This window comes from Furipterus horrens, unplaced genomic scaffold (assembly GCF_987537825.1).
Source record: "Furipterus horrens unplaced genomic scaffold, mFurHor1.1.pri manual_scaffold_4, whole genome shotgun sequence".
NCBI lineage: Eukaryota > Metazoa > Chordata > Mammalia > Chiroptera > Furipteridae > Furipterus > Furipterus horrens.
This window is the reverse complement of record NW_028327174.1, coordinates 39500817-39519521: the sequence shown is the minus strand read 5'-3', so window position 1 is coordinate 39519521 and position 18705 is coordinate 39500817. Positions and strand designations below refer to the sequence as shown.

General features: G+C 40.3%; 1 protein-coding gene across 4 annotated transcripts in view; it reads left to right on the top strand.

Moving 5' to 3' along the window:
• DENND5B (DENN domain containing 5B) overlaps positions 1-18705 on the top strand; it is a 170637-nt gene that overhangs the window by 144571 nt on the left and 7361 nt on the right. For all 4 annotated transcript variants that reach the window (XM_090272984.1, XM_090272983.1, XM_090272986.1 and 1 more), the window contains 8 exons: positions 332-413; positions 7492-7620; positions 8183-8304; positions 10869-11014; positions 12493-12611; positions 13472-13659; positions 17164-17246; positions 17462-17588. In XM_090272984.1, coding sequence (XP_090129110.1) covers positions 332-413; positions 7492-7620; positions 8183-8304; positions 10869-11014; positions 12493-12611; positions 13472-13659; positions 17164-17246; positions 17462-17588 — 996 coding nt within the window. The remainder of the gene's footprint in view (positions 1-331; positions 414-7491; positions 7621-8182; positions 8305-10868; positions 11015-12492; positions 12612-13471; positions 13660-17163; positions 17247-17461; positions 17589-18705) is intronic.

The following is an 18705-nucleotide window of genomic DNA, read 5'->3' as shown; positions in this document are numbered from 1 at the left end:
GTAATTATCCAGCTCAATTACAGTAACTAACTTCAGAAAATGAGTGGCCCTTAACAGCCAAAATTTGCACACGTTGCATTATTTGCTAACTGGGTTTTTATGATTCATTTTAAATTTACAAGCATAGCCCCAGATTAACTAGAAAGAAAATAGCTCATTTATGGTATTAATGTAGCTACATTCAGGGAAAAGAATCTGAGCTTTTCTTTTGCCTTCAAAATTTGTTCTTATGAAAGTAATTTTATTTATTTACCAAATGTGAACCATATATGTTTTGTTTGTTTCTTTTACTGTTGTTTTTCTAATATTTTGCTGATATTTTTCTGCATAGTTGCCCTGGGACCAGAAAGAAGAAAATCTGACTCAGGAGTTATGTTGCCAACACTCAGGGTCTCCCTTATCCAAGACATGAGGTATTTGTTATATGTGCTAACGTATATTAATAACTTTTTTTTTTAGTATGTTGTTACAGTAGTTTCCGTTTTTTCCCCTTTGCTCCCCTCTTTCCAGCATCTACCCCCTCCAACAATCCCACCCACCTTAGTTCATGTCCATGGGTCGTGCATATAAGTTCTTTGGCTTCACCCCCTCCTATATTATTCTTTACTCCCCCTGTCTATTCTGTATTTACCAATTATGCTTCTTAATCCCTGCACCATTTCCCCATTTCTCCCCCTACCCCCTCCCAGCTGACAACCCTCTGAATGATCTCCATACCTTTGATTCTGTTCCTATTCTGGTTTGCTTAGTTGGATTTTGTTTTTATTTTTTAGATTTCGGTTGTTGATAGTTGTGAATTTGTCATTTTAATGTTCATAATTTTGATTTTCTTTTTCTTAAGTAAGTCTCTTTGACATTTCATATAATAATAGCTTGGTGATGATGAACTCCTTTAGCTTTACCTTGTCTGGGAAGCACTCCATCTGCCCTTCCATTCTAAATGATAGCTTTGCTGGATAGAGTAATCTTGGTTGTAAGTCCTTGCTTTTCATCACCTTGAATACTTCTTGCCAGCCCCTTCTTGCCTGCAAAGTTTCTTTTCAGAAATCAGCTGTTAGTCTTATAGGCACCCCTTTTTAGGTAACTCTCTGCTTTTCTCTTGCTGCTTTTAAGATTCTCTCTTTATCTTGAACCTTTGGCATTTTAATTATGACGTGTCTTGCTGTGGTCCTTTTTGGGTCTAGCTTGTTCAGGACTCTCTGTGCTTCCTGGACTTGTATATCTGTTTCCTTCACCAAATATGGGGAGTTTTCCTTCATCATTTTCTCACATAAGTTATTAATTTCTTGCTCTTCCTCTTCGTCTTCTGGCATCCCTATGGTTTGGATGTTGGCATGTTTAAAGCTGTCCCAGAGGAGCCTAAGCCTCTCCTCATTTTTTTCAATTCTTGTTTCCCCATTCTGTACTGGTTGACTGTTGTTTTCCTCCTTATGTTCCAAATCATTGATTTGAACCCCATTTTCCTTCTCTTCACTATTGGTTTTGTATGGATTTTCCTTCATGTCTTTTAGCATAACCTTCGTTTCTTCCCTTATGCGTTTGCTGTACTTAACCATATCTGTCAAGTCTGTGAGCATCTTTATCACCAATGTTTTGAACACTGTGTTAGGTTGGCTATCTCATCGTCTCTTAGTTCTCCCACTGGAACCTTGATCTGACCCCCCTTTTGGGCCATACTTCTCTGTCTCCTCATCTTGACAGGCTTCTGTGTTTGCCTGCCTCTGGGTCTTAGGTAGGGCTGTTGCTCCTGTTACGTTGTAAGGGGCGGAGCGTTAGGTTTTCTCGTTAGTAGAGGGCGACCTGTTTCACCATGTTGTGGCGCTGCTTGTGGAGGAGAGCTCTGAGCAGGAACAATTTCACTTGCTCAGCACTCGCTTTTCCAGGCACTTCTCCCACTTTATATGGGACTGGTGCCTCTCTGGTTGTTGCTTTGGCTGTTGTTTCCAGAGTGGGTGGGTCTGCGGACGTTCTAGGACCATGGGAGCCCTTTAAACAAGCGGACTCTGCTGAGAGACCGGCAGTCTCTGTCTCTGTCCCAACCCCCAATGGTTTGCATAGTCAAAAGCAATGAGGCTTGATTTTCCCTGGTTATAGGACCGTGAGCTCCGCAGTCTGGTGAGGAGCTGGGAACACTCCACAGGTGTTCCTCCTGACTTTTTAAAATGTGTAACTGTGCTTTCCGCTGGCCTGCCGCTGCCGCCGCCGCCACTGCTACAACCACCACACCGCGTCCTCTCCGCCCCGGCTCTACCCCTCCTACCTGTCTGGATGAATATTTCTTCTTTCTATCTTTGTTTGCTGGACTTCCATGCAGCTTGATTTTCTGGACCTTCTGGTTCTTTCTAGTTTTGAGGTAGTTATATTCCTTCTTAGTTGTGGAGGGAGACACAGTGTGTCTGTCTAGGCCTCCATCTTGCCTGGAAGTCCCTACAATTTCTTTTGTTAAGTGTTTTTTTAAGAGATTTTATTTTTTAGCGAGAGGGGGAGGGAGAAAGAGGGAGACAAACATCGATCGGTTCTGTTGCCTCTCATACTCCATCAACCTCAACCAGGAACCTGACCTGCAACCCAGGCATGTGCCCTGATCGGGAATTGAACCTACGACCTTTCAGTTTGTGGCACAATGCCCAACCCACTGAGCCACACCAGTCAGGGCTTTTTGTTCAGTGTTTTAAAACCTCCTCAAATATTTCCTACTCACAGAGTTCAGAAAAGTTAATCTGCAAATAATGACAGGCTGTACTTGGCAAAAAAACTGATGTCAAGTAGATTTAATTTGAAGCAGATGCAAATCTGAGAATTATCACTTGTAGCTACTGGTCTTAGAAATCATAAGGCATCAGGATATCTAAAAAGATTTATTGGCCCTGACTTTCATGGCTCAGTGGGTTGGGTGTTGTCCTGCAAACCAAAAGGTTGCCTGTTCGATTCCATTAGGGTAATGTCTGGGTTGCAGACCAGGTCCCCAGTTGGGGACATGCAAGAGGCAACCAACCAATGGATGTTTCTCTCCCTCTCTTTTTTGCTATCTAGATAGTTGATATAGTAGGTTTTTTCCTTAAAGAAAAAACACCCAAGTAGTAGTCTAAACTCTGTTTTCTTTAAGTCGGAACAATTAAATAAAAATTTATTTTCTAAAGATTAGGTAGTATGTATCTTTGAGTCCATGTTATCTGTTGGGCACATGCCTCTATCGTTACCGCATATCTTCCCAAGTTTATCTCTAGAGGCAAATACATTGGCAGTTTAGGGACTTTGAGTTTTCACAATTGTACAGGGTCTTAGCACAAGGTTGCCTAACAGATGTAAAGAGTCCAAGACAGGCACATCGAAAGGCCATCCCGTTTGTGTTAGTATCTCAGACTTATTTCCAAGACCTTCATGGTTGCCAAGGATCACCAAATTGCCAGTTACAGAGTGATTTTTTTGTTGCAAAGAGAAAGGGTGGGGACAGTAAATAACTATGGGTTATCTGCATATAGAAGAGAAGTATTATCATGGCATTACCACTATTACCAGTTTCTTCCCAAAGTAGCTATTCACATATCATCTAGCTGTTGGGACTTTTCTTCTTCTTTTTTTAATCCCCACCCAAGGATACATTCATTGATTTAGAGAGAAAGGAAGGGATGTGGGGGGGGGGGCGGGGGGAGAAACACCAGTTGTTTGCTTCTTGTATATGCCCCACCTAGGTATGTGCCCTGACCAGGGATTGAACCTGCAACTTTTTGGTATAAGGAATGATGCTCTAACCAACTGAGCCACCCAGCCAGGGCAGAGACTTTTGTTATTAATAGCAAAATACATAATGGTGCAGGGCATAGAACATTATATCATGTAGAAGATTGTAGTCTAAATATAGATACTGTGAATATGTAAACAAATGAACAGGATGTGAGTAAATCCTAGAAATATTCTATTTACATTTAAAGATGGGAATAAATTACTTGAGAGTAAATTGGCAAGTTACTTTATCTTTTTTTTAAATATTTGGTTTATTTATTTTTAGAGAGAGGGGAAAGGAGGGAGAAAGAGAGAGAAACATCGATGTGTAGTTGCTTCTTGCACACCCCCAACCAGGGACCCAGCCCACAACCCAGGCATGTGCCCTGACTGAGAATTAAACCAGCGACCCTTTGGTTTGCAGGCCGGTGCCCAATCCACTGAGCCCCACCAGCCAGGGTTTATCTTTTTATAAATAATGTGTACCTGTGTGCTTATGAGTAACTGGTTTTATTCTACACTAAAATTGAGTAGTCATAATTGATTTTGTTCCCCCTGGGAAGGAATATTTTGAGGAATTTATATGTACAGGATACGAACTTATAGTAATTCTTTTATTTTTCTGATAAATATTACTGGGTTTCACTGGTGATACAGTAAAATAAGCACCAGATTTGGACTCTGGAAATGTAGATTCAAATTTATTTAGGTGCTGCCAACCTTAGAAATTCAGTTTGGGAAAGAGAAGCTCATTCAAGCTGGCTTCAGCAAAAACAAGGATTTTTGGGAGACAGCGTGAGGGTATCTTCCAGAATCCAAGAACAATTGTGGCTGGAATGGGAAGCCTTGTCATAGGTTACTGTCTCACAGATCCTCTGCTCCTCCTCTCCCTTTCCTTCCCTTCCTTTTCTGCTTTTTTGGTGCAGATACTTGCCCAAGCCCTGGCCTTAACAGCCTTCTTATTTTAAGTAGTTAATAAAAGCTAACTTGGTTTCCAGTGTACTAATTCTCAGTTTCTGGGAAAAACCTGATTGCTTCACTTAGATGAGGCACATCCCTCTTCCCCAGTCATCATAGCTGAGGGATTAGTAGTGTGGGCCATGGGCCAAGGTGGAGCCTGGACTTGGGTGTCTCCAAGAATGTGAGTGCCAGAAAGAAGTGATTGGTAGAAAACAGGTAGCACCTCTAGAATGATACATATTATCTGTGACCTTTGGTGGGTCACTCAGTCTGAAAGAATCAGTTTTCTCGTCTTTACGGTGAAATAATGATGATCTCCTTCTCACTAGTTATTGTGATGATCTGACTAGACAAAGTGCACAAAAACTTTTTTTAATTAGAAAGCTTTGTATCAGGGTTAAAAAATTAACCAAGTAGATTTATTTAAACCATACCACATATTTTTCTGTGAATTGGCAGGCTCTATTTTGGAAGTAATACTCATATAATATTATGCTGAATGCCATTACAATTACCTATAATAAATTATTACAGCTAAAAACAGATCAAAATGGTATAACTACACAGAAAAATATTTAATATTAGATTTGGATTGAAGTGTACTAACGCAACACATTTAAATTGTTGTGACAGAATTAAATACTGATATACAAAGCAGTGGAGTTTTCTGAGCTCCTAATAGGCCTTTCAGGGTATGAAGCAGGTTGCAAGGCTGCTAAGAAGTATTGGGTCCCTGTCCTCAGGGAATCTAGCAAGCTGAGGAAAATGTATACCAAGAGAAGATGATAAGACTAGTGGCAGTGCATGATAAATGGAAATTAGACTACAGAATTTCAAAAACTGGAGAGGTCATTGAAGACTGTCATGGTCAAGGGAAGCTTTTCTGAAGAAGGTGGAATTCAAACATGAGTAGAATCAAATAGGGAAGCTAGAGGAGAGGAAGTACTTCAGGTAATGGAATGCAGAGTCTTAGACAAGTCAGCTGCCTGGAGTGGAATTTTTTCAGTAGGAAGAAATATTGAGGTTGAGGAGAAGTGAGCAGTTCAGCCTGTATCCTGTGAGCTTTAGAAGGTTCTGGAACAAAGGAATTTCATTATTAAAGAGGCAGTATTTTAGGCAGAGTAATTTCCCTGGTGCCAGTGAACAAGATGGGCTTGAGGACAAGAGTCTGGTCTCCCAAGCCCCTTGCTTCCTGCCACAGAAAACTAGCACAAATGCTTTTATAATGGGAATGCTGATTGCCACCTAAATAAAATAGGTTCCAATTTAAGTACTCCAATTCTTCTCATTTTCCTTAAACATGAGTGTTTTTCAAACTATAATTATTATTTTCCACCTTGTCATTCTTCACCTACCATGTGTCTCGATACATGTTTAAGGTCAACTGATAAAACTAATTTCAGTAGATTTGACTGTTTTAGAGCAGGAAGGATACTGTTGGGAAAAATTATACTTAAGTACTTAACCTTCGTACAGACTTGTTTTCAGTGAATTCGCTTTGAATCAACTTGGTATTCCTATATCATCGGAGCTCAGACCTGGCAGTGCACTCACGGGAACCATGTAAATGCTGTTGAACTTTTAAGTGGTTGATGCCTGAGCATCTGCCCCTTGTTGATTTTCAGTCGGCTGTGTCGTTGTTTGAGGAATGTCAGTAAGGTTGAGGGACAGCCAGTGCTTTCTGATGGGCGCACACTTGGGTTGTCCTGTGCCTCCGCACCGCTGCCACTACCAGTAAGAACCAGGGTCTAAGCGAGGCTTGCTCGTCACCATTCATAACCATATGTAATGGTGTGGGCACTTTAAAAATAAAACAAGCCTGTCATAAATCTCATTCTTAGTGTGTCTGTGTGACATGATACAATGCTTTACGTCTTGTTTATCAAGAGTGTTTGATTATAAAGCGGCACTGAGGATTGAGGCTATTCCTTATTCTGAATGACTAGAGTCATCAGAAGGCTTCATTGCAATATTTATTACAGCTAAAATGAGTCATTTTAGACCAAAAAAAAAAAAAAAAAAAAACGAAGGAAGGATGAGTCACAATTACAAAGACTTCAGTGCCTCTCTGGAGTGGTTTTACAGTTATCCCTGGCTTAGGCTTCTCCTCCTGCCCAATTCTTCTTCCGCCTTACGAGGACAATCGTGTGGAAGATAAACTCAGACCTTCTGGGGATAGCATTGACTTCTGCACAGAATACTAATTTCCACATATATCTAATGTTCATTTGGGATTTGGCCATACAGTTTTGTTTTGTTTTTTTGTAGCCACACAATTTTTCAAGTCTTTCAAAATTCTAAAATGTTGTATTTATCAAGGCACTATAGCTTGTCTTCTGATGCCACAGAAAGTAAGAGTTCATATTTTCCATGTGTTGTCTAGGGCTGCTTGCAAATAATTCAGTGGATTAAAGTTGTATCAGATACTTAGTTAAACTACAGAACAATTATTTTGAATGAAAACTTGAATATTCAGCCTGTTTATTTTCTTTTCCTGAGAGTCAGAATAACCAAGTGCCAGTTTATAGGTATCTGTGAAGCTGAAACAAGGACCTGAAAGAATAAATGGGTGTTAAATACTTCATCTTAGGATGTGGCCTGTGTGCTTGTGTTGTAATGATGATTCTGGTGTGGGACTAAATTCATGATTCAGATGAAACCTGAATACATGTAAATTGTGTATTACTTGGTGCTTCCTTTAAGTATAAAAGAACTTACCTATACAAAGTGCTGTAACCCTGAGTTCTTTTCCAGTTCAAGATTATTCTCAGAATTTACATCGTTTCTGTTGCTACTGTTATTCTTTAGGCATATTCAAAACATGAGTGAGATCAAGACTGATGTGGGACGAGCTCGGGCGTGGATAAGATTGTCTCTAGAAAAGAAACTCTTGTCCCAGCATCTCAAGCAGCTGCTCTCGAACCAGCTGCTCACCAGGTGAGAGAGAGTGCCTCCTGAGGCATTTCTGCTTCTACGACCTGTGTGCTGGCACAGGCCAACTGGTTTTGTTTTTCTCAAAGAGAGGTCTCGAGATTGACAGTCCCCAGTGCCGTGGTGGATGCGGACCCTGTGTCCCTCTCGTCCCACACAGTCCTCGGTGTGTGCTGGTCACCTCATGGTCACAAGGTGACTATCATTGCAAAATTAATGAGTCAAAGGGCTTGACTAGTTTAAAATAAGTATTACCAGTAGAAATGCTCAGTCCCACTAACTGTCAGAATAGCTAGCTATTCACTGCCTCCCACCCTAGTCAGCAGTGGTCATCACTTTCTGATTTTTATTAGTGTGACAGACCAAATGGACTCACGGGTGTTCTTCCTTTCATTACTGACTAGGTTAAAAACGGTAACTGTCTATATGTTCATTTTTGTGAATTGTCTGTTCTTTCTAGGTTAGAGTCTCTACCCAGCTTGTCTAAGTGCAGGTATTTACTTTTAATGGAAGACATAATGAAACATCTACCATACTGTTATTTTGTGCTTATCTTGCTCTTTCCTAGAAAGCTTTATAAGCGTTATGCTTTTCTACGTTGTGAAGAAGAAAGAGAACAGTTTCTTTACCATCTTCTCTCCCTCAACGCTGTGGACTACTTCTGCTTCACCAGTGTGTTCACCACTATCAGTAAGTCTGGAGGATTCACTGTTAAGGGAAGAGTTGCTCAGGTGACTAATGGAATAAGAGGTCATATTTTTAAAAGTGACACACATACCATAGTACAGAGAGATAGACAGTGTGATGCCCTCACCCCGACCCCATCTCCCTTTAAGAAGGGAGGTTGTGCCCCGGCTGTGAGAAGAGAGCCCTTGGCTCCCAGCCCCATGGGAGTGCATCATCAAAGAGAGCTGCCCAGAGCCCACCAGTGGGTCTGCTGAGGACTTCATTACGACAGCATCACAGCTCAGCTTCTAGTCGGCCAGGCCTGTTGCTTCTTCACAGGTTGATCCCAGAAGCAACATTCTGCATGCGAATTTCTGACTCAGTGTCTGCTTCCGAAGAAGCTCAGTCCCCAGGAGGAAGTGTGGGATGTTTTACTAAACAATATTCTTTTATCTTATCCAAAAGACTTAAATTCAAGGAATCAGTATGTAACTGAACATCATGAAACTGATGATTCAGAAAGACTTCAGGATCTTGATGGACATTGTAGGTCAATAGAGGGAGGAAATGCTGATTGGAGATGGGTTTGGGATAAGCTGAATTAAAAGATTTATTCTCTTCTGCGTTACTACTTCTTATTAGCAGTGGGTCCCTTCCCTAGTTTAGAGAATTTTTACTTGTATCAGTTTGGAGTTGTGTTCAGCTGCAAGTTTCAGAAACTTGCAAAACATTGGTTTAAGCAAATTAGTAGTTTTATTTCTCTTACCTAACAAGAAGTCTTGAGGTAGGCGATCCAGAGGAACCCAGGCTCTTTGTCCCTCTCCTGGACAGCCCTCATGGTCACAAGGTAGCTATTCTCAGTCCACCTTCCAGCAGGGAGAAGGAAGAAATGCCAAGGAAAAAGGGTCAGAACCTCTGCTAGAAAAACATAATTTTGCAAGAAATAGCAATGAACAGCACTCACATTTATTTCACAGGCCAGAACTGTGTAGGTTCAGGTTTTTCTAGTGTCTAGTAGAGGCAGACAAGGAAAACTGGAGTAGAAATGGTTATTGGGCCAACCTATATCTCTGTCAAGGTACTATTAGCTTATTAGTTTATTGCAGATATGAGGAGCTAAAATGTTATATGCCATTTTGAAAGAGAAGAAATAGGACTCCCTAAAATCTCCTTATATCTGCACGTTTTCTTATGTAAGAAACTCTTTCAACTTGAGGAATTGAGATATTTCGTAAAAGACATATTCTGAGTTGAAGTAATATTACCTTTTATACTTGAAGAAATCACTGCTGTGCATCTGTGGGCCCTTTGCAGGCACAGAACTGCTGGCCCGCATAGGCCTTTTCTGTGGCTTTTCTAATCCTGTCCCTGAAAGAGACTAGAGAAGCCGGTGGCACCTAAAATCGTCTTGCACTAACCTCTTCTGCTTTCAGTTTCAAAACCATTTGATTGTTGTGATTACTAAACCATGAAAGTATAGCCTGTCCTCTGACATCTACCTTTCCTTCAGCCTAAATAAAAAGACAGAAAGGGAGGTTGTTCACTCAACATAGAGAAAGGGTTCTGTGTGAAATTAGGGGAATGAGCCACTTATCCCCTTCATTTTCCTCATCTAAGAATGCACTGAACCATGAGCCCCTGTTGTGAGGCGGTGTCTGGGCAGCTTGTCTGGGGTATGTTTTTCATCTTACCTGTAGTTCTTTCAAGGAGGGCTTCTAATATGCCCTCTTGTAACCAAGGGTGCAGAAATCATAAGAATACTGTCAAAAAATATTGCTTCTACCCTGCTTCTTGAAAAAGAAAACATATGACTCTGAAGGATAAAAATGTGCTTTTTAAAGACGGAGGGAGGTTTTTTAATGTCTGACTTGAATGTGATGCCACATTTGAGCAAAAGACGGTGGTAGCACAGTGCCATCTTGTGGTGTGCCTCTAAAGAGCCCTCAGGAGAGCCAGTTTCACACAGCTCTTTCCACATCTTGATTCTTCTCCTTGGGCCCTTCTGTGAGTCACCTTAATAGCTTTCCAAGTTGGTTTGTAGACCTTATGTTGTGTCCAGAATGGAGGTGCCCGCCGTTGGCTTTGCGCTGGGACGGGGAAGTTCGGAAGCACAATGCTTTAAATCATTGCCCAATAGAGTCAGCAACAAGGGGATAGTGGTCCACCCCCTTTCTCATATGAAACTACCAGGAGCTGTGCCCATTTGTCCTCAGTCTTGGAACAAAATTAATAAAAATGTTAAAGCAATGAAAGTGCTATATAGCGCCAATTAGCGTTGGTGTCCTCGGGTATTCTGGTGCTAATGCCTGCGACTATAAACGTGGAGGTGATGTACATCACGTGGTAGCACGCATGCAGGATGACATCTATGCTGGGAAACCCCCACAAGCGTCGGGACTCACGGCTTATAAACAGGACCTCATTTTTCTAGACTAGGAGAGGCTATGATCTCATCTTCTTGTCTAAGTACATCTTGATAGGGCATAAAAAGTGAATTATCTGTGAAAGCCAACCGAGTTCTTAATGCAGATTTGTTTTCAGGAGAATTTTATTGTAATTTTTCATTAATTTCAGCATTTTTCTTTCAGTGATTCCCTATAGGTCAGTGATCATCCCCATCAAAAAGCTGAGCAATGCGATCATCACGTCAAACCCCTGGATCTGTGTGTCGGGAGAGCTAGGAGACACGGGAGTAATGCAGATTCCAAAAAACCTCCTCGAAATGACTTTTGAGGTAGGTTCAGCTAACACCCTTCTTAGCAGAAAACATCATGTGTAATTCTACACAAGGATTCCAGTTTCACATTTTTATTTTTCCTTGAGTCATATCCTCTAAAGGAAAACTCAGGCATGCAGGGTCATTTTTGTGATCATATACCTAAAGTTTGTTGTAAACATGCAAGTTTATTTTCTATTTTTGTTATTTTAATTGTTAAGCTCTGTTTTTATACTAGTAACGGTGCACGTTGGGCCTTTTCCAGGTCCTATTCCATGATTCCTGTGTCTTAGCTCTAAATGCTTTCCCACCGTGGTTCTCTTCCTTCCTGCAGAGTGCTCCCTTCCTGCACGTGGCCAAAAGTACAGGACAGGAGAGTAGACAACCATGCTTACGGCTGTTAGACCACATAGTGACATTTATGAAGTGATTGTATAAAAATGCCTTTCAGTATTGTACTTCAGAACTCACGTGCGGGTTGATCCTGGCATGCTAGAGGAAGACAGTACCTGCTCTTGTTTCAGGAAAGCAGTGGTGCTAACCAAACGCCCTGTTCTCCTGTTCATGCCGTGTAGGAATAGCGCTTTCCACTCCAAATCCCATTTGGCCCTGTCTATCCAGTGAACTCACAGCCATCTGTATATAAAAGATTAAAACCCTTAGCTTTTCTTGGACTACCAAGTATGGGACATAAACTACCTTGTAAGTCCCATCATTGCTGTTTCCAAACTCTGTCTCCCATCTGCCTACTTCTTTCCATCTCCGCAGCCTCCTCCCTCATCTGAGTCGCAGTGATGCCCTCTCACTGTGATACGAAGAAGTCAAAAGGCCTTAAGAACTGATGGCCCTGATCTTCCCAGCCTTCCATAGGCAGTTGGGATCAGTGATCTTTTATCAGAATTTAATTAACATTTATTTTTACTGTTCCTATTATTGCTTTCTTGCCAGGAAAGATGTTGAGAACTATACTTTTTTTTTTTTTTAACAGTAACTTCAAAGACTTCTAGTAATGAGTTTTGAAGTCAGTTCTGCCTTACTATTTTATTAGAAACAGAAAAATAACTGTGTCAGTGAATTTTTTTTACATCTATAGTTTTCTGATTTCTCTGTAGCTGAATCTAAATAGCATCCTTTTTCCACTTCTTGAAATTCTTCTCATCCTTTAAGGCACAAATTGCTGCCTGTGTGATGTTTCCAGGTTCCCCAGTAGAAATAGTCGTTCCTTCCCAGTGTTGTTCTGCCCCTTGTTTATATCCTCTAGTCTAGCACCTTGTGCAGTCCCCTCATTTGATGGCTAATGTCCACTTGTCTCCTGTCTCATTGGATGGGATGTACAGGATGTGAATACGTTTCTCTGGTGCATCCATAGCAGAGCACACATTGTGTAGACTGGATCCTCTGCAGTTAAGTTAGATGGAACCAGAGCCCCACGGCTAAAGCTGAGCGGTAGTGGGGTGGGATCAGATACTGAGTAACCTATCGTCCTGTCCCTACAGTGCCAGAACTTGGGGAAGCTGACCACTGTTCAGATTGGGCATGACAACTCAGGACTGTTAGCCAAATGGCTGGTGGATTGTGTCATGGTCAGAAATGAAATCACAGGACATACATACAGGTAAGTAAATGTCCTTAGGAGTTCAGAATTCTTATTTTGAGACTCTTTAGACAAGAAAAGGTTTAAGAATTATTTTCTTTCTAAAGCTTTCTTACTGCCTTCTGCATCTTAGTTTAGTTTTTCGAGTTGTTTTATTTTGGTTTGGTTTATATGATACAGAATTGCCCCCACAATACTCTACAAAAACAAATTGTGTTTGCTACTAATCCTTAGGACACAAGTGTTGCTTGTTGTATTGAAAAAGATTGCTGTAACTCTTGATAAATAAGAAAGAAAAAAGAAGCTTAAAATAATTTCAGTAAGAGTAAAGGATCTTTTGGACTGTGCTGGTTACAGCTAAAATTCTCTTCAGGGACATTCTCCTCTTCTGTATCTTAAGTTTGACATTAATTTATAGCTTGAGAATATTCTTTCTAGAACTAAGCACAAAACTTTATAAGTTAGTTATGAGAAAATATTAAAGAATTATTTTAATTAGGTTCAGTGTGATAACAGTCTATGGGTATGCAAAGCCTGTGTAAGAGAGAATGCCTTTATTATTTAGAGATTTATACTGAAGTGTTTTAGATGTAAACTGTCATAGAGTGTGTAATTTACTTTAAAATGCTTCAACAAAAAATGAAGCATATTAAAAAAAATGAAGCATATGCAAAATGTTAAGTCTAGGTGATAAGAATATGGATGTCTATTATACTATTCTTGCTACCTTTCTATGTTTGAAATTTTTCATAATTAAAAGAAACCACCGACAGGCACTAAGATGACGGGCTTTACCTATGGTGCTATTTTTTAAATTCTGATTAAAACTAGTAAAATATTGGTGATTCAGAGGTGTTTGTCTGTGTTTTTTGTCCTGCCAGGTTCCCATGTGGGCGCTGGTTGGGGAAGGGCATTGATGACGGAAGCCTGGAGAGAATCCTCATTGGAGAACTGATGGTGTCCGCGGCAGAGGAGGACCTGGTAAAGCAGTGCCGGACTCCCCCCCAACAGAAATCACCCACCACGGCTAGGAGACTTAGCATCACTTCACTAACAGGAAAAGCCTCCAGTAAGTAGTTGGGTTTTAATTTTTCAATGTGTCTCAAATGTTGCAGGCGTCGTGTGACCATTTCACAGAAAACTGTCACATTAATGAATCGTAGTGGGAAGGTTAAAAAGAAGAAAGCTGAGGAAAATTAATTTGGGAGAAGGGACTTTAGAAAGAGAGGGAGAAGAAAAAGAGAAAAAGGCAAGATGTTACAAATAATTAAAAGCCTGAAGAATTTAGATATTAAAATTCAAAACAAACGCATGCTCTGTTTCAATTAAGCTATGGAAATATGAATACATAATATTTTGCCTGAAACCTAAAAGAAGAGTAAGGACAGTTTTATATGATAGTATGCCCAGAGAGCCACATTTAGCTATCTAGAGCCCCTTATTCTAAGGGAGATTCTAAAAATTCCTCTCCTCAGCCTCTGGCTTCGTATAGAAGTGATAAAACAGGATACTTATAAAGGAGTGAGTTTGATGGGTAGGATAGTGTGTTCACATGCCATTTTTACTAATATAGTAAACTCCTAATTTATTGTAATTTGGGCTTCAGTAGGCTGAATAATGTCTCCCCAGGATATTAGATTCTAATCCCTAGAATCTGTAAATATTACTTTATTTAGGAAAAGATGTGATTAAGTTAAGGGTTTTAAAATAGATTATCCTGGATTATCCAGGTGAGCCCTAAATGCTATCACATGTACTCTTATGAGAGGGAGGCAGAGGGAAATCAGACACACACAGAGAACACAGTATAAAGACAGAAGCAGAAACTGGAGTGATGCAGCCACAAGCCACAGCATGCTGGCAGCCACCAGAGGTTTGGAGAGGCAAAGAGCATATTCTTCCATGGAGCCTCTGGAGGGAACGTGGCCCTGCTAACATCAACTCCTGGCCTCCAGAACCATGAGAATAAATTTCTGTTGTTTTAAGCCACCAAGGTTGTAGCAGTTTATCACAGGAGCCACAGAAATCTAATGCAGAGGCAGTATGATTTAGTGGTAATTTACAAAAGTTTATCAGTGAAGTGGTTTTATTTTAGCTATGGACAAGAACTGTAAATGTAAGTACAATAACAAAAGGACCTAAGAGGTCCTTTGTTTACTAACAAAGCAGTTTTCTTACACGGTTTTAGTCCCAATCCATTTGTTAACACATGGTGATATATTCACTATTAGAATTATATTATCTAAAAATCCCCCTATTCTTTCTTAAATTATTCCCCGGATTCATAATTCCTTTCTGGAGTCAGAAGTAAAATTTGCACCATGCACCCAGCAGAATAGATAAAATGTAAAATACTGGTAATAACAAACATTGCTGAGCAGGAAGGGCAACGGAATGCTCATACATGGCTAGGAGGAATGTAGAAGGAAAAGCAGTTTGGCTGTTTCTTGTATAAATATACAAGCATTTACCATATACCTGACCCAACAATCCCACTCTCAAATATTTACCCAAGAGAAATGAATACAGGTACCTACACTAAGACATACACTCAGATGTTCATAGCAGCTTTATTCATACAGCCAAAATGGTGACAACCCCAATATCCACAGTTGGTGAATGGATAAACAAATTGTGGTATACCTCTTCAAGGGGATACTTCCCAGCAATATATAAAAGTGAAAAAACTATTGATACATCTAAGAGCATGGATGAATCTCAAAAACATTTGCTGAGTAAAAGAAACCAGACCCAGAGGACTAGGGATTATATGATTCCATTTATATTAAATTCTAAAGAAGGCAATATAATAATGCTGAAAGGCAGATGGCAGTTGCTGGAGTTGAGATCTGGGGAACAGGATTGGCTGAATGGGCCAGAGGGGAACTTTTGGGGGTGGTGGTGGAAATTTTCTATATTATGATTGTGGTGGTGGGTATGTGACTATATAACAATCAAAGCTCACCAAATTGCACACTTAATATTGCCGAATGTATTATATGCAATACCTTAATTATGCTGATTTAAAATTTAAAAATAGATTTCACCTCAGTCTATCCAAATTATTACAACTTCTGAATCAGTCCAGTGTCATGGGGTAGTACTGTTTTGAGAAAGCTTACCCCCTGCTTTTGGTTATATTTTCTTTTCTTACTCAAGCATAAAATTTTAAATAACCTGAAACTCGGAGATGGATGTCTTAATATTTTCTCACAGTGTGTATACGGTGATTTTAGAGAACTCATAGTTTTGAATCAGTGTCAATTTACTCATCAGTACAGGGCTCTTTTGGAATGAATAAAGGCTTTCAAAATAGATCTTCATATTTAAAAGAAAAGATATTCAGAGAATGGTAAGAGTGAAAAAAAACTTCCTAGGAGCTGAAGAAGCCACAGTATCAGTGCTTCAATCATAAGAGGTTTTCATTTTAACAACTTTTATGCATTGGTGTAGAAAAAGCTTACTTGAGTTTTACCTTAAAAAAAATGAATTTAGAGATTCTTAAAAGCTAGAATTTATAGTTTGTCCTTTATAGTGTGATATGTAAATTAGTTATCCACCACAAGAAAATACCAAATATATCATTTTTCTCTTGTTACCAACTTTTATCTGAGGAAGAAACCTATTTATCACCTTTTCTTTTAAAGACTTTATTTATTTATTTTTAGAGAGAGGGGAACGGAGAGAGAAAGGGAGAGAAACATCACTGTGTAGTTGCCTCTCGCATGCCCCCAACTGGGGACCTGGCCCACAATCCAGGCATGTGCTTTGACTGAGAACCGAACCAGGGACACTTGAATTCTCAGGCTGGTACTCAATCCACTGAACCACACCAGCCCGGTCACCATCTTTTTAAAAAAAAAAAGAGGCAAAGACAGTTTAGATCCATTCGAGCAACCCACCAAGCTCTCTCTTGGGACCTAGGAGAGCAAGTACTGGCTGGGAGAATGAAGCAGTGCCCAGAAAGAATGGCCAGGAACAGGAGCCATTCTGGACTTCAGGCAGGGTACCCAGTATACCTGGCATCTTCTTTTTACTCTAAACACAACAGCAAAAATCACAATTTTTAGGTTAGCCTTATAGAGCTCCAGAAGCCTCAGTGTATGACCGCTAAGGAATGTGGAGGTAGGTGGGATATAGGGGTTGGGTTCCTGAGGAATAAAGCTGTAGGTCTTTCCTACCTCACACCTCAGATCTGGGGGCTTGCTGTCACTTTTAACAGGCACCATGCCAGGTGATTTACACCTAATATCGCATTCAGTTTTCCCAGTGACCCATGTACGAGGTATGTATTTTCCCTATTTTAGATTGAGATAAGTCAAACTCAGAGAGAGTTAAACATTTGGCTTAGGTTATAAAGCACTGTGGTAAGGCTGGAATTTAACTCTGGGAGTCTCTTGGATTCTTTTCCGTTGTGCCTAGATGCCTCTCGCCTGGCCAAACTGGCCCAAGGCAAGTTTCATGGAGAGCCTGGCAAGGCCAGCCATGCTACTGAAGTGTTTCCTGAATAACCTATAGGACTTTGGTTTGTTTCCCTTGCATGAAAATTCAGCCTGTGTTTATTATTTTTCAGAACCCAATGCTGGACAGATCCAAGAGGGAATTGGAGAAGCCGTGAACAACATCGTGAAACATTTTCACAAACCTGAAAAAGAAGTAAGATGAGCTATAAAACTTAGTATAGTAGGATTTTAAAATCACTTTTATATATGATACACGAAGTAATACAGGGTGTTTTAATTTTCATTAGTAAGCTTTCAAACAGCTGCAGAACCATGCTTCATAGCCACCCTCAGCACTTATTTCTCTAGCATGTGTCTTAAACATCAACACAGCAGATTATTCTTGGGCATTGTGTGTTGTGTCCACAGAGGGGAAGCCTCACGGTGTTGCTGTGTGGAGAGAATGGCCTGGTGGCAGCACTTGAACAAGTTTTCCACCACGGGTTCAAATCTGCCCGCATCTTTCACAAGAACGTCTTCATCTGGGACTTCATAGGTAAATTACAGCAGATGGGTGTTATTATAAGGTCATGGAGATGCTTCTTAGAAAACTCAAAAATCCAGGAATTGGGCAAATACGGGTTAGTGATATGGGACTATGATTTTTGTTTTGTTTATTTTTATATTAAATAAGCACCATCCTTGCTTTTCATTCAGTCAACAAATATTTACAGTGTCCACTGTATTCCAAACTTATTCTAGGTGCTCAAGATATCCATCAAGATATAACAACAAAACACAGATGTTCCTGTGGTTGATAAACTTAACATTCTTGTGGGGTCAGGCACGACAAATAATAAACAAAAACATAACAAACATGTAACTCATCTAGTATGTTAGAAGGTGATCATTGATATCTAGAAAAAATAGAACAAGGTCAGAAGACATGGAGTGGCAAGAGCTCTTTTTAGTGGGGTGGTTTTAGGCATATAGGTTGACAAGGTGACATTTGAACAAAGACTTTCAGGAAGTGAGGAAGTGAGCCTGGGAATATCTGGGAGGAGAGCATTCATGCTGACCAGGCAGGTGCCTCAAGGCAGAGGTACACCTGGCCTTTTCATGGAAGAGCAAGGACATCAGTGGACAGAGCAGAGTAAGGGAGAGAAAAAAGGATATTGGGGGGAAGGGGCATTTATTGCCAGACACAGGTTATGGTGGGCCTTCGAGGCCATTGGAAGGACTTTGGTCGTTATCCTGAATGAAATGGAAAGTTATTGGGAAGGTTTGGATACAACATGTTTTAGAAGGTTGACTCGAGCTCTATGCTGTCCAATATGGCTATCTCAACTTAAATTGATTTCATTTAAATTTAAAATCCGCTTCCTTAGTTGCCCAGCCCTACTGCAGCCACCAGTTGGACCTTACAGGTGGAGACATTTCCATTATTGCAGGAAGTTGCACAGGGGGGTGCTGCTCTAGCTTGCTCAACTCTGTCTTCTTTGTTTTGGTATGCAGTTCTTCTAGAATTCCCAGTTTCTTTAAAGGAGTGATGAATCATTTGTGTTTTGTAAATAAGACCTAGATGAAGTGGTTGATTTCATCTAATTTATAATTTTTGTATGAAAAAAAGGAAAATTGACAGATCGGGACCCTGGGAGTGATCATTTTTTTTA